Source organism: Aquila chrysaetos, chromosome 16 (genome assembly GCF_900496995.4).
Source record: "Aquila chrysaetos chrysaetos chromosome 16, bAquChr1.4, whole genome shotgun sequence".
Classification (NCBI taxonomy): domain Eukaryota; kingdom Metazoa; phylum Chordata; class Aves; order Accipitriformes; family Accipitridae; genus Aquila; species Aquila chrysaetos.
This window is the reverse complement of record NC_044019.1, coordinates 12,006,542-12,020,791: the sequence shown is the minus strand read 5'-3', so window position 1 is coordinate 12,020,791 and position 14,250 is coordinate 12,006,542. Positions and strand designations below refer to the sequence as shown.

General features: G+C 54.8%; 1 protein-coding gene across 2 annotated transcripts; it reads left to right on the top strand.

The window, feature by feature from the left end:
• Positions 1 to 1,308: 1,308 nt before the first annotated feature.
• Positions 1,309 to 9,098, top strand: LOC115351637 (cytosolic 5'-nucleotidase 1A-like). 2 transcript variants are annotated; one of them, XM_030038565.2, is made up of 7 exons: positions 1,309 to 1,640; positions 3,387 to 3,444; positions 4,160 to 4,327; positions 4,707 to 4,836; positions 5,408 to 5,530; positions 6,637 to 6,815; positions 7,366 to 9,098. In XM_030038565.2, exons 2-7 carry the CDS (start codon positions 3,400 to 3,402, stop codon positions 7,666 to 7,668), a joined length of 948 nt encoding a protein of 315 aa, XP_029894425.1. In that variant the 5' UTR covers positions 1,309 to 1,640; positions 3,387 to 3,399; the 3' UTR covers positions 7,669 to 9,098. The 2 variants fall into 2 exon arrangements, with proteins under 2 accessions (XP_029894425.1, XP_040985024.1); XM_041129090.1 differs by lacking the exons at positions 1,309 to 1,640; positions 3,387 to 3,444 and adding an exon at positions 3,498 to 4,069.
• The last annotated feature ends 5,152 nt before the right edge of the window (positions 9,099 to 14,250 follow it).

Genomic DNA, 14,250 nt, shown 5'->3' with positions numbered 1-14,250 from the left:
CCCTGTCGCATTAAATTTATGCTTGCACACTTCTTCTCTTGCTGCCAATTCAGCAAAGTCAGCCCAAAACGTGCCTGGTTACTGTGGAAATTTGGGGCGGTGCCGGAAGCAGGGACTGGTACCGCCAGTGCCCCGATGGCTGACACAGACATGGGGGGAGAGGCCCCAGAAACCAGACCCGTCCCAGCTCTGCCCGGCCACCCTGGCTCACCGGTCCTGCCAGATTTTCACGTGGCCACTGAGGCGTTGCTACACCGAGCATCTGGCCACAGGAGAGGTACTGGGGCTGCCCCTCGGCCACCCGAAACATGGCCCCACTCGCAAGCACCCTGCACTCCTGCTGCTCAGAGAAGCATCATCTCCAGGAGCAGGAGATGCTGTGGGAATGATGCTGCAGGAAACCTCGGGGGGGGAAACATAGATGCCAAAACACTTTTTGCTCTAAGCTGGCAGTCCCGGAGGATGCACAGGAGAAATGCATAAGGGGGACAGGGGAAAGGGAACATGCCCAATAAAATCAGTCAGGAAAAGGGGGGTTGCATATGCCTGCTGAAAGCTGAGCATGTCAGTAGCCTTTTCAACAGGCTGTTTGCTAGAGACAAGCATCTTAGTGAAGCCAAGCTGCACAGGACCCCAGCTGCAGCCCACACTTCGGAAGGAGATTTGGTGATGCTGGTAATAATCTGGTGCCACTCAGGGGAACAGCTGCTTGGCCTTAATGCAAGTGAGTTTGGTCTCCTTTGGCAGGAGCCAGGCTGGGGGAGGCTGCTGCTCTGGGCCATCTTCCAGCGGCGGGGCAGGGCCATGCCCTGGCTGGGCGAGGGAAAAGCTGCAGGATGGCAGCTGCTCCTCTGTGTCAGCCCCCCGCCCCCAGTCTCACTCTTGGGCAGAAAGAGGATTGTGAAATACCCCAGCAGCATGAGCCTTGCAGGGCTGGGTGCTGCACAGCCCACCTGGAAAAGCAAGATCCCAGCCCCAAAATCACCCCTGCTCAGGATGGTGTGTAAGAGGCAGCTTTCAGAAAAGAAGGGAAAAGGGACCCAAAAACATGACAGTAAAATTGCAAATGTGGTGAGCCCCTGCTGCACCCTGCCACGATCTGCACCAGCCTTTCTCCCTGGCCCAGCTCCCTGCATCTGCCTGGATGTGCTGCAAGCCGCTCTTGAACAGCTACCCCTATATTTTCAGTCAAAACCACAACCATTATGCATTCAAGGGCTGGGAAATGAGAGGTCTGGAGGCACACTATAAATACCCTGGCTACAAAAATAGACATCCCTGCAGCACTTGAGGGCAGCGAGCAGCGACTGAGCACAAGCTCCGAGGGTGCCCAAAAGGCAGGACCAGGGTCGAGCCCCGTCCCCAGCGCACGGCCGTGGCCATGGCCGAGGCCAGGCCCGGGTGACCGTGAGCCGCCTGTGCGGTGCCGGCTGGGAAATGCAGTCTGGCCCGGGCACGACGCCAACCCACGCAGCTGCCTACAAATCCCAGCACGCCGGGGAGCGGAGCTGCACCCCATCCTGGCTCCTGTCTGCTTCCTGCCAGCACGGGGAGGGGGAAATATAAACAGCAGCATCTTGGGCAAAGTTTCGATGCTGCTGCTGGACAGGCTGCGCCGGGGAGCAGAGGCGGCGCTCACGGTGAGTTTGGGCTTTGGTCTCTAGCAAAATCCTGGCTGTATGCAGTGGGGGTAATATCTGCTCCGTGTTGCACAGCTGTAGGATTAGCTACGGGGACAAGCAAGCATCTGCCTGAAACGCTTTCCTGTGAGTCTGACATTGTGTGCATGGGGGGTGCTCGCAGCGGAGATGTGTGCGTGTGCATATATGCATATCTGTATCTAAACAATACTGCAGTTTTTAGAGGCAGGTAGATGGAAAGGAGAAGTCAGGCTTGGTTTGCAGCACTTGGAAGAATAGAGCAGAAATTAGAGGTGATGTTCTCCCTCCAGGAAGGGCTGCTCAGCTCCCTTGCCTCCTCTCATTTAACTTTCACTTGCAGAAAAGTACTTGCCTGAAATTCTATCAGAGGAAAGCTTCTCCCTGCTCAGCTGGGCTGGTGGTTGCTACCCTCTGCCCTGCTCTCTGGGAAGAGACTCCTTTCCAGCATGGGGTATGGGTAGAGGAAGCAGAGGGATGTTCAGCATCTCCTGGCTTTCCAGGCACCCAGCAGCTGGGGAAAGCAGCCCTGCCAGCATGGCTTTCCACCCCGGGGGCAGTCAGGGAGTACATATGCAAGCATTGAACCCCCCACGGCAAGGCTCTGGCTGTCAGGGCTGGCATCAGCCAAGTGCATTTCCTGCCAGCCCAGGCAACACTTTGCAGTCCCTGAATAATAAAAATTAATTACAAGAAAATTGGGACAAAAGAAAGGTCCCCCTGGAGACCCCGACTTGCCCTTTATACTGCATGCTGACTTTGGTCTATGCTTGCACCACCCCCCAACCCAGTAATCAGGTAGGGCATGAACTGACAAATGAGGTTTTAATGCCCTTGCCATTCCCAGCACATCTGTGTAGAGCAGTCATTGGTGCCTCAGCTCTCCAGAGAAACCCCGCAGCATACTTGTAGGAGCTGCTGGGTAGAAATAACCCCCATGGAATCCCCCTTGGTGGGAATGGGAACTGTTCCCATCCCACAGGCTGAATCCTGAAGGTCCACTTCTGACACTGACTGGTGCATAGAAGTGAAGCATATAGCATGGTGGTTACAGCAACCACAGGACCTGGGTGCACAGATATAAATGAGATTTATGATTCAGCTGCTAGGCACAGGCAGACCATGTAACACACACACCCCCCCCAAGACTTTCATCTGCCAGACCTGGGTTAGCACAGCCTGCCACCTAGACCTTCAGTGCAGGGGCTGGCTGGCTCACAGCACTGTGGAGGGGCAGACCAGTCCCATCAGGGGGATCCCATCCTGCACCCAAGCCCTCACCACACATCTCTTACTCAGGCCTTTTACAGCTGCAAATGAGCTTGCTTATTTGTGGATACAAATTCACCATTCAAGCAAAAGTAGCAAGAAAGGCAATAAGGATGTGCACTAGAAGCCTATCCATAACACCTGACCTATTTTGGCTTTTAAAGACAGATTTATTTTTCTGGGAAAAGAGCTCTCCAACTGCTTTCAACAGTTCTCCCCAGAGAAGAATACTCTTGGGGGGAAGCAGTGATCTGTTGTTGAAAACCCACTTTTCCATCATATTTAATTGGAACTATTAGACCAGGTTTTCTAAAAGCAGAGCTGTTGTCAGCAGAAGCCGGTTCATTTGGGCTGCTCCACTTGGTGGGCAGGATGTCCCCCATCTCTTTTCCACTCTTTCTCCCTCTAGATTGGCTATATTATAATGTGTCAGTTTAATTGTATATTTTCTCTTTGAAGCTGAAAGTTGAAGATGGCAGAGCCTGAAAGCACAGTCATAAACACCAATGTGAAACAGGTAAAACGTTCATTACAAAACATGCATCCTATTATTTCTAAAGCAAGTTTTGAAATGCCACAACAGGAGAGGACGCACCACAACCCAGAGCTGTGGTGGCCTGAATTGCTTGTGCCTAGGTTTCAGCAGAAGTGGCCTGTCCCAGGGCTGCTGGACACTGGTCCCAGTGAGGTCTGTGTGATTTCCACATGGGAAGAGGTTGCAGGGCTGAACCTCCACTTGCATGGACAGGACAGGTGCATTTGCTCACACTGAAATTTTGGAGCAGCCAGGGAGAAAGCAGCAGCTTCCGTTCATATGTAGAGTCTCCCGAGAACAGACACAAATGAAGAGTAAAACCACCAGTATGCGCAGAGAAACCCAGCAGTGCCCAGCTCAGCACAAACAGATTACTACGGTTGTGCTGTGCCCGCAAACAGCAAAATTATGAAGCAATCCCCTCTGGTGTGAGCTGTCCTCAGAGCATATGGCACTTACCAGACAGGTTAGGGTTTCACAACTGCCTGCCCCATCCTTGGTGGCCTGAAGATGAAGACTGGGCTTGGTACCTCTTCTCCAAAGGTCCTCTGGCATCAGGAACCGTGACGCATGGGTGATGCCTCCAACACCCAACCCCACCACCCGGGTCAGTAGACCCCCATGTCCCCCTGCTCACGCCCCCTCCCCAAGCTCCTGCTTTGCTGTCCCCCAACCCCTCTTACTTCTTGTCCTGCAGAAAGACCCCAGCAAGGCACTGGTCATTGCAGTGACCACCAGAGCCATCTTCAACCTGGAGGAGGAGCACAAGCTCTACCTGGAGAAGGGCAAGGAGGAATACATAAGGCACCAGCAGGCCAACCAGGACAAGCCCCTGCCACCAGGCACGGCCTTTGCCTTCATCCAGGTGAGGCCCACACTTGGCCAGGGGCACAGGCAGACACTCACAGGATGGGGTGAAACTTCAGCTTTCCCAGCTTTAGGTCTGAACTCCCATCACGTGGTGCAGATATGCCTGGCCTGGCCTCTTGGCCTCATTGCAGGGCATCGAGATCTGTGCTCCTCACCAGTCCCACATGTCCACCTCCCCCTTGGTGGGGTATCCTGCTCCCTGCCCTCTTGGCAGTGGCTTTTGCAGGATGGTTGCTTGCTCTGGCTCTCCATAACATGCTAGCCTTGCCATAGCTGACAGATGCAGCACAAATGACAAACCTTAACTGCAAAAGACACCTGGCAAAGCCATTGCAGTCGTGCCCCTCCAAAAGAGTCTCCTCTTCTCCTGGCAGGCAGCGCAGTATGTGAATGAGAAGATCCTGGAGAGCACCCCAGCAGAGGAGGACCTCTTTGACATCCTGGTGCTCTCCAACAACAGCCCGGAGAGCGGTGCGCGCATCATCAACAGCGCCAAACACTACGGTAAGGGGAACCTGTCCCCGGGGGTGTGCGCTTTCCCCCGGGAGACTGTGAAGCAGTTCAGGCACCACAGTGGAGCATCAGTGGCAAATACAGAGCCAGGGGATAGAAGGGGAAGGGGTTATTTTGGAAACAAGCCCAATTCCTGCCAGCCCCATGCAGCTTGCCCAGTATGCTGGAGCACACCCAGGGTACAGGTTCCTTGGCAGAGCCCAGCTCCCTTTGGCCGTATCCTTTGCATCAGAGGGTCTGGCAGCATTTTGCACAGCCTGGGCATCCTTGGGCAACTACTAAAGAAACAGAGTTCTTAATAAATAAATCAATCCCAGAGGGCTTTCAGGAAGGCTCATTTAAGGGTGGTATGAAGGGAATATTTAACTGCACTCTGCAGTTTGGTAGGAACAACAGGGCAAGAAGATGCAGCAAGAACATAGGTGGGTTCCCCACACAGCACTGGGAAATGAATTGCCCTGAGCTCTGCAGCAAAGCATGCCGAGACCCAGGGAGTGAAGGGGGGTGCTGCGAGGAGGACGTTGCCCCATAACAGACTTTGCTCTCATCCCTTGACCCAAAGGCCTGGAGATCTCCAAGTTCTGCTTCGTCAGTGACGAGGACTCCACACAGTACCTCAAGGCCCACGGGGTCAAGCTCTTCCTCTCAGCTGACAGGACAGATGTCTGCAATGCCCTCCGGAGAGGTGAGTTCTCCCCTCCATCCCACATCTGCAAACCCACCACATTTTTCCCAAGCAGCTCAGTACCAAGAGGCAGTGCCAGAGCCCATGCACTCACAGGTGAATGGCAAGGGAGTGAATGGCACACTGATTGCCAGTACAGTCCTGAACAGTTCAATCTTCTCTGTCCCCTCTTCTGTCCCCACGAGTAGCCTGCAAACACACCAGGGTTTCTCAGATGCCTTCACAAGTCACCGAGGGCTTTATGCATAATTCTGGCTGTACTTCTACCATGGGCTGGTCATTCCCTGCCTGACATTTAAGCCTTTCTAACCAAAGATGCTGCCCATGGCTGCTACCTCGATCAATGAGAGAGCATTGATGATTCCCAGGGCTTTGTGAGGATGCTATAGAAGTTTGCTTTCTTGGTACACGCAGAGTTACTATGTGCTCAGTGATAGATGTAAGCACATGCTTGACCTGGATTGGAGGGAGTGCAGTCTCCCCAACAGTTTTAATGGGGTTAATCACCTCCTTATTAATTTGCGCCGGTATGAGCACATCAGCTGGCCAAGGCCCTTCAAGCTCAGGAGCAAGCCATCTGCAGCCTGGGCTTTCCTTCGCTACGCAGCACATTCCTGGAGCCTTCTTGAAGGGCATCATTGCTCTGACAAGCGTCTCTCATCCAGGGGCCTGGGTCCACAGACAAGGGCGGGCAGGGAGCAACTTGTAGGAAGAGACCTGTAATTAAGCCAATTACCCCAATCAAGTGGAGATGCCAGTCCCTATTACTCACAGCACAGAGTGCTAAAACCGGGTGTTAGAGCCAGGCTTGGCAGGGTGAGCGAGCACCAGGAGGAGGGCTGCTCATGCCTACACAACCACCCATCACTTCTTAGCAGACCTCGGTATCTCTCCAGACATCAGCCTCCGATCAGCAGCGCTTTCTTGTCCGTGTCCCATTGGGGGATAACACAGCCCTAGAAAGGGGCTGACCCCCAGAGAAAGCCCCCTGACTTGGAGACCCCGACACCGCAGTGTGGGACAGGGCACGGGGAGGAGCTGGCCATGCACGAGATGCCCCCAGGAGGGGTTGTCCCTTCTGAGCCTCACCTCGTTCTGTCTCGCAGGGGTCTCCGCAGCGCTCATCTTCCAGCAGGAGGTGCAGGCCCCCAGCACCCCACTCCGCGTGGTGTTCGACGGGGATGCCGTGCTCTTCTCCGATGAGACGGACAAGGTCTTCCAGGAGCAGGGGCTGGAGGGCGCAATGCAGTATGAGAGGGCGATGGAGGCCGTGCCCATGGGAGAGGTGAGCAAGCCACCTCTCTTTTCATGGGCACCCACAAGCTCTGCACCTACCATAAGCATCTCTCTCCCTCTAGGGCTTTTCCACGAGTAGCCAAAAAAGCACAAATCCTTAAAGGTTCCCTTTGCATCCACCACTCAGTCCCTGGCGTGGGCCTGATCTGGAGTCCCACTGGAGATGGATGTGGCCTGTCTCCTATAAGCGAGCATCAGCTCCCAAATATCCAGGGTTGTGGTTACCCCCAACATCACCTTTTGCAGGCTGGGACCTCTTGCTGTGCAAATCCCTGCAGGACTCAGATCCAGAGGCACTGCTCACTGGAATGTACCTTCCTGGTCATTTTGGGATTAGGATGAGCACCACAATGCTCACCTTCCTCCAAGGCACCCCAGTGCACAGCACCAGTCCCAGCATTGCCCAGTCCTGCACCCCACAGGTGTCCCTGTGCTCTGCAGAGCCCTGAGAAACCCTGAAGGAGGAACAAGTGGCTCGTACAGGCAGAGTAGATGTCTTTATTTCCCACCCACTCCCAAGTGTCTTGCTGTGCTTCCAGGGTCCCCTGAAGGCTTTTGCCATGCACCTTGGGAAGATGCGCAAGAAGTTCAGCCAGGAAAAATCCCCTATCCGCACCTACCTGGTGACTGCCCGCAGCGGCCGGGACATGGGCATCCGAGCCATCAAGACGCTCCGAGAATGGGGTCTGGCCATCGACGAGGCTTTCTTCATGGACGGGGCTCCAAAGGGCCCCATCCTCGCCCAGATCCAGCCCCACATTTTCTTTGACGATGGGCTTCATAACATCCAGGGGGCTCAAAATGTGGGTGTACCCTCTGCCTGGGTCCCCTCCTGCTGCTGATGGGCTGCAGGCCAGCAGTCCTCCCTCCCAGCAGCACAGGGGACTGGGCCAGTTGAAGGCAAACCTTCTGGTGGAAAGGGCAGGATTTCCTAACCTGCAGCAAACAAACCTCAGGAAAAGGGGGTGAGAGCATTGCATGAGGGCACGGACTACCAGGCAAGACTTGATGCTCATTTCTGCTCCTGATACAAGGTCCTTTAGGTCTTAGGATAAAGCCAAAAGATGCAACTGCTTCAGCAAGGAAGGACACCTTTGCTGTGACACTGAGGAGTAACACCTACCTGCCCTGTAGGACCTGGGGACTTTTCTGCAAAGAAATAAATTATGCTATTGCCCCACACATGAGCTAAAGGAAGCATGAAACAAAGCACTAAAAATGCTAGCTTTGGCTGTGCTCAGACAGTCTCCAAGATTTATTCCCAGGACCTCTGCCCAAAGGAAGCCCTCAAGACCCTGCCTCACCAGACACACTCAGCTTGGTTTCCTGAGGAGGCTGATGTGCTAGCAAGCCCTTCAGGCAGCTCCAGCCAAACTCAGCAGAGGGAGAGATTTCAAAGCTGTAAAGGACCTACAAACTTTATAGAAATGGGTGACCAGGTTGAGGAAAGAAAGCCCAAGCTATTCCCCCTTATAGAAGAGATTATAGTACAAATCACCTTTCCTTAGGCATGCAGGCTGCTCACAGAGTGCCCTTAGGAGACTCGGACTTATAGGACACTCAGCTTCTGGAGCTGCAGGAGATGGAACAGGGACAAGGCTGTAACCCAGCTCTGAGGTCCAGCCAAAAGACAGAGCTACCACATAGCTCCAATGTCCCACCAGGAGAGAGCACCAGAGCTGGGCTGCCTACAGCACAACCCATCAAGGGGCCAGGACTGCAGGCTAGCACCACAGGGGCCAGGGCAGGACTGTGTGCCCAGGCCTGAGCTTAAATGGGTCTCCAGGGCCATGGGTGGGGGTGTGGGTGGGGGTCCCAGGTGCAGCTGCTTAGGGCAGATGGGATCCAGGGGTGTGCTCAGGACCCTGCCTGGCACCAAGCCACCCACCTTGTGCAGGGCTGCCTCTCCTCTGGCAGTTTGGGCTCTGCTCCTAATTCTCCTGAAGAGCAAGCAGCCCCCCAAGATTCATTTGCGGGTTTCTTTCCCCAGGGCTGGATGGGAGCATTTGCCACTAGAGGCCACTGTGCCACCTGGGGACACGGCACCCCAAATCCCTGGGAGCTCCCTAGAACAGCCTCATAAAAAAATACAAACTGGCTGCTCAGGGCAGTGCCTGCTGGGTGGCAGCAGGAATATGGACAGAGGAGATAAAGATGACAGTGGCTTAGTTTTTTTAATCTCAGTGTAATCAGAAAGTAATTTTGTTTAAAGTCTTCACAAGCATTGCTCTCACCAATGATTTTTTCCCCCCAATAAATAAATAAATGAGCATCCCCGTGTGAGTGCTTGTCCCTCATGCCTGTGCTCAGCAGTGTGGGAGGAGGGCTGGGATAATTCAGTGCTCCTTTATGGACATTCAGTTCTTTTATCCAGTCTTATACACATGCATCGAGATGGGTTAAATACACAAGAATCCATCTGTGGGCTTTGGATTAGGCCCCTGAACATGCAAGAAGTTGCATCTGTGTCCCCAAGCCCACTCTCGCTACCCCAGGCTTGGGGGCTCTGCACATCTCACCCTAGCAAGAGGAGCTGCTGGCCCCACTGTGCCACCAGCACAGGTCCTGTCCCTGCCACTGTGGCCATCATGTGGGTCCAAACTCGAGGCTGCCAGGGCAGGGCAGGGATGCCCATGTGCAGGGCTGTGGTAGGAAGCCACCTCCAAAGACATGGAGCCCGGCAGGGTCTTGGCACCAGCAGTCTGGCCCCTGGCCCTTTTGCTCAGTCCAGATGCTGAAATTAGATGTTTCAAGGTACCAACATCAACAACGCCAGCTACTCATCATCTGCTAATAACGCTAAGTACCCCTCAGCCTCGATCGCTGAGCAAACATTAATTACAGGATGCGCAAAACATGCCTGGTAAGCAGGTACAGATGTTCATCACACTTTTATGCAGGTCAGATACCACCAGGCTTGGTGCGGGGATCCAAGCACCATCTCCAGCCCCGCTCACCATGCACGGGCAGATGCTTTGGTGGCCGCTGGTGGTGGGGACACGGACCCAGTGGTGGTAGTGATGGTGGACCTGGACATCCTCTGCCGCTCCAACCCATCGCCTTTGCTAATGCCTGGACAGCGCCAGCAGGAGCTTGGTCAATGCCTCCGGCAAGGGGGAATTAGCTGAGTCAAGGGTGGTGGGGACAGGCCCACATGAGCCGCCGCAGGGCACGAGCTGCTGAGGCAGGGGGAAGGCGCCACGTGCCTTCCTCCAGCACTGTCAGCACAGTGGGGGATGACAGGGCAAAACATGACCAAAATGGGAAAAAAGGAAGGAAACACAGGGTTTGTGGGGTTGCATCCTATAGGGCCAAGGGCAGCTGCTTCAGGCCATGGCTTAAATGTGTAGCATCAAAACTGCCCTTTATTTTCCTACTCCAAAGATGTGGCATCAAAACCTGCCCTTTTCTGCCCTGTTCTGAAGATGGAGCATCAAAAACACCCTCTGGCAAGGACTACTGCCACTTCCACCCCCTGCTGCAAGGGAAAACTTGTTGTTTCTGTCTTAGAGGCATCTGTAATAAGTTCATTAATGATGTGGATACTCCTCGGGTCGTGGCTTTTTGAGGCATTTTAGTCTCCCGCCTTCAAGGGGTTGCTGGTGCCCAGGGGTCTCCTGCTGCTGCTACAGCCCAAAGGGCGTTTAGCTGCTGGGGCTGGTCATGGGATGCTTCTCTGATATCCATCTCAGATTTTGGAGGACAGGGCAAGGCAAGAGCAGGTCACACTGCCGTGCCAGCCACAGGGACAGGCTTCCTTTGAGCACTGCTGAGTTTCACACCTTTCCACTCCAGGAAAGAAAATGAATGGGTGCAAAGCGGGCTCCGAGGACCTGCACTTGATTCTGGCCATTGCTTTCCAGCAACACCATGCTGTCCCAGCCAAAGCTGCCTGGTGTCAGGGTCCCCCCTGGTGCTGATGCACCACTGCTTGGGACAATCCCAGGACACCCTCCTGGTGCAGGGAGGGAAGCGGGCAATGCCCCTGCTCCGCTCAGCCACAGGCAGGCTGGCTGCCTCCTCCACCGAGCCCAGCCCTGCCAGTGGTGCCGAACAAGCAGCCCTTGTTTTTTTTTTTTTGGGGGGGGGGCATGTGACCCCAGGGATCAGAGGGTGCAGCCAGCCAGCCCTGAGGAGTTTGCAGGAGACCTTTGCCCAGGAGCGTGCCCTTAATCCCCCACTCACTGCACCAGTCAGTTTAGGGTTGCAATGCCAAAGAAAAAACAACTTAGCATTATGAGAAGGAAAAAAATTTTTTATGAAATGGTGGTGCTGCAGGGAGGGAAGTTTGGCAGGTATTTAGCTGCTAACAGACATCTGCATTGGCAGTGTCCAAGCAGTTCAGCTTTATTGACTCCTGGCTGCAGCAGGAGAGGTTGCTGGAGGCTGCAGGACCTGGGCACAGCTGCCGTGTCTGCCAGGGATGCTCCCACACCTCCCTCCACCCATAACCTACAAGTGCCTTTGGCCACGAGCACAGGGCAAAGCATCTTCACATTTTTGACCATAACCTTAACCCTAAGCCACCCTGGTGGCAGAGCTCCTTGGGAAACACTCAGGGGTTCACAGCCAGAGAGGCTGACATACCAAGTCCCACGCTGCAAATAATTATTAACAGGGTATTTTGTGTGCAGAAGCTCAAAGAGAGGGTGTGCAAAGCCACAGACTGTGTTTGCCAAGGTGCTTAAACATGGGTTCAAGATCTTAACCCCAGGCAGGCACGTTGGAAAATGCTGGCTGCGGCAGCAAGTGAAGCTGGAGCTTAGGAGAAAGGCAACGATAAATAGGTAGGAATTAAGAGCCTTATGGACATACTCACACAGCAACAACTGCCCCAGGAGGTCAGGACTGATTCACCAAATCACCAGTGGAAGCTGGGTGGTTGCTCCCCCTCCAAGGAAACACATTGCAATTTTAAGCCAATCCTTGGGTCACCATGGGGTGTTGACCCTCACCTTTCTGAGCCCACCCTTCTCCCAGGACCAGAAGCTCAAATGCTTCAGTACTTTGTCACATGGAGGAGATGTGATTGTATAAATGATGGTCTTCTCAGGGCAGCTTCGGCTGGAAATTAAAGGAAATAATTAAATGACATCTAGTGCTGGCAAAGAAAATGAGATGGATGGCGTGCTCGCATGTGGCTGGAGGCACATCTTTGCATTGTGTACGGAAACCCCACCGGCGAGCCGATAGCCCCCCTGCCCCAAGTCAGGCTCGTGCGGCCCCAGGGAACGCAGCAAGGATTGCTCAAGGCGGGCGATGAGGTGAGCCGGGTCTCAGCGCTCCCCATCACATCCTGGCGTGGGAGGCGATGAATTGATGCCATCGTTGCCACTTACCACCCCATCCCGTCAGCCGCCGGTCACGCTGCCTGCTGCCAGCGCCTGCCGGGGTTGTTGTTGCCCGTCCCCGGCAATTTCAGCCTGCTGCAAAATAACTCCGGTGAGGCAAACACCACGAGATCCCTTGCCCCGAGGAGAGGACGGGGCGGGCGGCCGGAGCGAGGCAGGTCCCGTCCTCCCCAAGGTGGGTGCTAGGCGTGTCCCCGGCCGCGGGGGAGGAAGGCCGGGGGATGCGGAAGGACGTCCGACGCCGAGCGGGGTCAGGTGCGCGCAGGTGGTGTGGGGGCGGCGGGGATTTGGGCAGGGCCGCGGAGGGCGTGGGACGTGGGGACGGGCGATGTCGAGTTTGGCAGCAGCCCAGCGAGGCAAGGCGGTGTACAAGTAAGCCCTAGTAAAGACACCAGGGCAGCTCACAGGCTTAAAGACCATAAGCATTTTGCTGCATACAGCCTTTCTTTTTGTTAACTAGCTAGGGGAAAGGCTGGAAGAGCAGGATCTGATGAAGAAGGTCCACTGGCGTGAAAGCACCCCATGCTCAAAGGCTGCTACAAACGGCCCTGATGGAGATGGAGCCACGCTCAGGGCTCCTGCCCATCGTGACAGCCAGCCATGCCACCCAGCTGCCAGCAAGCCACCCTCACCCGCCACTGGGATCGGGATTTGCTATGTCGGAGACACCAAGGGAACAATTACCACCCAGCCTAAGCCTTTTGCAACTCCACTTAGCATCTCCCCAAGGTCACTGCAGCCCATGCTGGAAGCCAAAAAATGTTTAAGCAGGCTGCTGGCCAGCTCTGCCTCCAAACCAGCCCCAGCCAGCACCGATGGGCTGGGAATTGTCACCGCCCGTGATGCCCAGGACACCTCCCCCAGTGCCCACAGAGCTGGGACATGGTGGCCACGGCCTGGATGAGTCCCTTTGCCATGCTCAGTGCAACCCCTCCCCTGCTCCCAGGTTTCCCATCAGCCAGAGCTGCTACTAAAGCACCTTCAGGTTTGCTTTTGTGACAGTCACCCAGAAAAAGGGCGTAATTTGGGATGTGCCGGTGCCGCTGGAAAACGTACCCTCACCTTGCAAATTGTACGTCAGTTTAGGAAACAGCATTGGGAGTGGGTGAGGTCCTGGCACTGCACCAGGAAAAAGTTACCACCGCTTCGCTCGGGGGCCTGGGGCTGGTGAATCAGGCTCCGCTAATTAGCTGCATCCAGCAGTTCACACTGGCACCAGGACCTTGAGTTGGAGTCAGGGTGTTTGCAACCAGACCTGCCCAGGCTTGTGCACCTGTAGGCTCTGCTCAGCTCAAACCAAGGAATAATTTTCTTTTATCCTTTAGCAACAAGCTGCAAAATCCCAAACCCGTTTTTCTGAATTTAAAGAAGATGTTTGTCCTCTAGAAATCCCACCTGCAGCTTTGCATTTGACACCTCTTGGCCAAAAAATAATCGGCATTTCTGAACCGAAGCTTTCCTTGCCCATTATGTCATTGCAGTTCAGGGCATTGGCTACCGCTGTGATAAATAAATTTAAAAAAAAAAATCAAGGAAAGGGTGAAGGCAAACACACAGCCATGTGTAAGGAGAAAGGCGCCACCGTAGCATCCCTGACAGAGTGCTGCCAGACTGCAGATGGGGGAGCTGCTAGAGCCCCCCAAAAAATAAAGAGTTTGAAACTAAGCAGCATCAGGTCTGTGGCAAAGGGCAGGCGGGACAGCCTGGCATCACCCGCGGAGAGTACCCCAATCTCCTGGGGCCAGGGTGCTCCTCCCTGCGGGAGCCGTTGGGGCTGAGTCATTCGACGCCCCCCCTCCCCGCCTTTGGGAATCCTCTCTGGCAGGGATTGAGGTTGCGAAAGCATGACCCACTCCTAGGGGCGCGTCACCCCACACCCAGGGCCGTGGCCACGGGGGATGGCGTTCCGGCTCACCCACCAGAGCTGCGGGGACACGGGGGGCCAGGGAGACAGACCAGCAAGGAAAGGGGTTCATCCACCGTGCTGAAAATGGGAGCAAGGAGGGACAGGTCCCTTGGCCATCTCTTGCACATCCCTGCCCGCTCCAGACACCTCAGCTGCGGCACTCAGGT

Coding starts and splice junctions, on each gene's coding strand:
- LOC115351637 (XM_030038565.2), top strand. CDS start 3,400: ATGGCAGAGCCTGAAAGCACAGTCATAAACACCAATGTGAAACAG. Junction 4,328..4,706: donor CGGCCTTTGCCTTCATCCAG/GTGAGGCCCACA, acceptor TTCTCCTGGCAG/GCAGCGCAGTATGTGAATGA. Junction 5,531..6,636: donor CTGCAATGCCCTCCGGAGAG/GTGAGTTCTCCC, acceptor TCTGTCTCGCAG/GGGTCTCCGCAGCGCTCATC.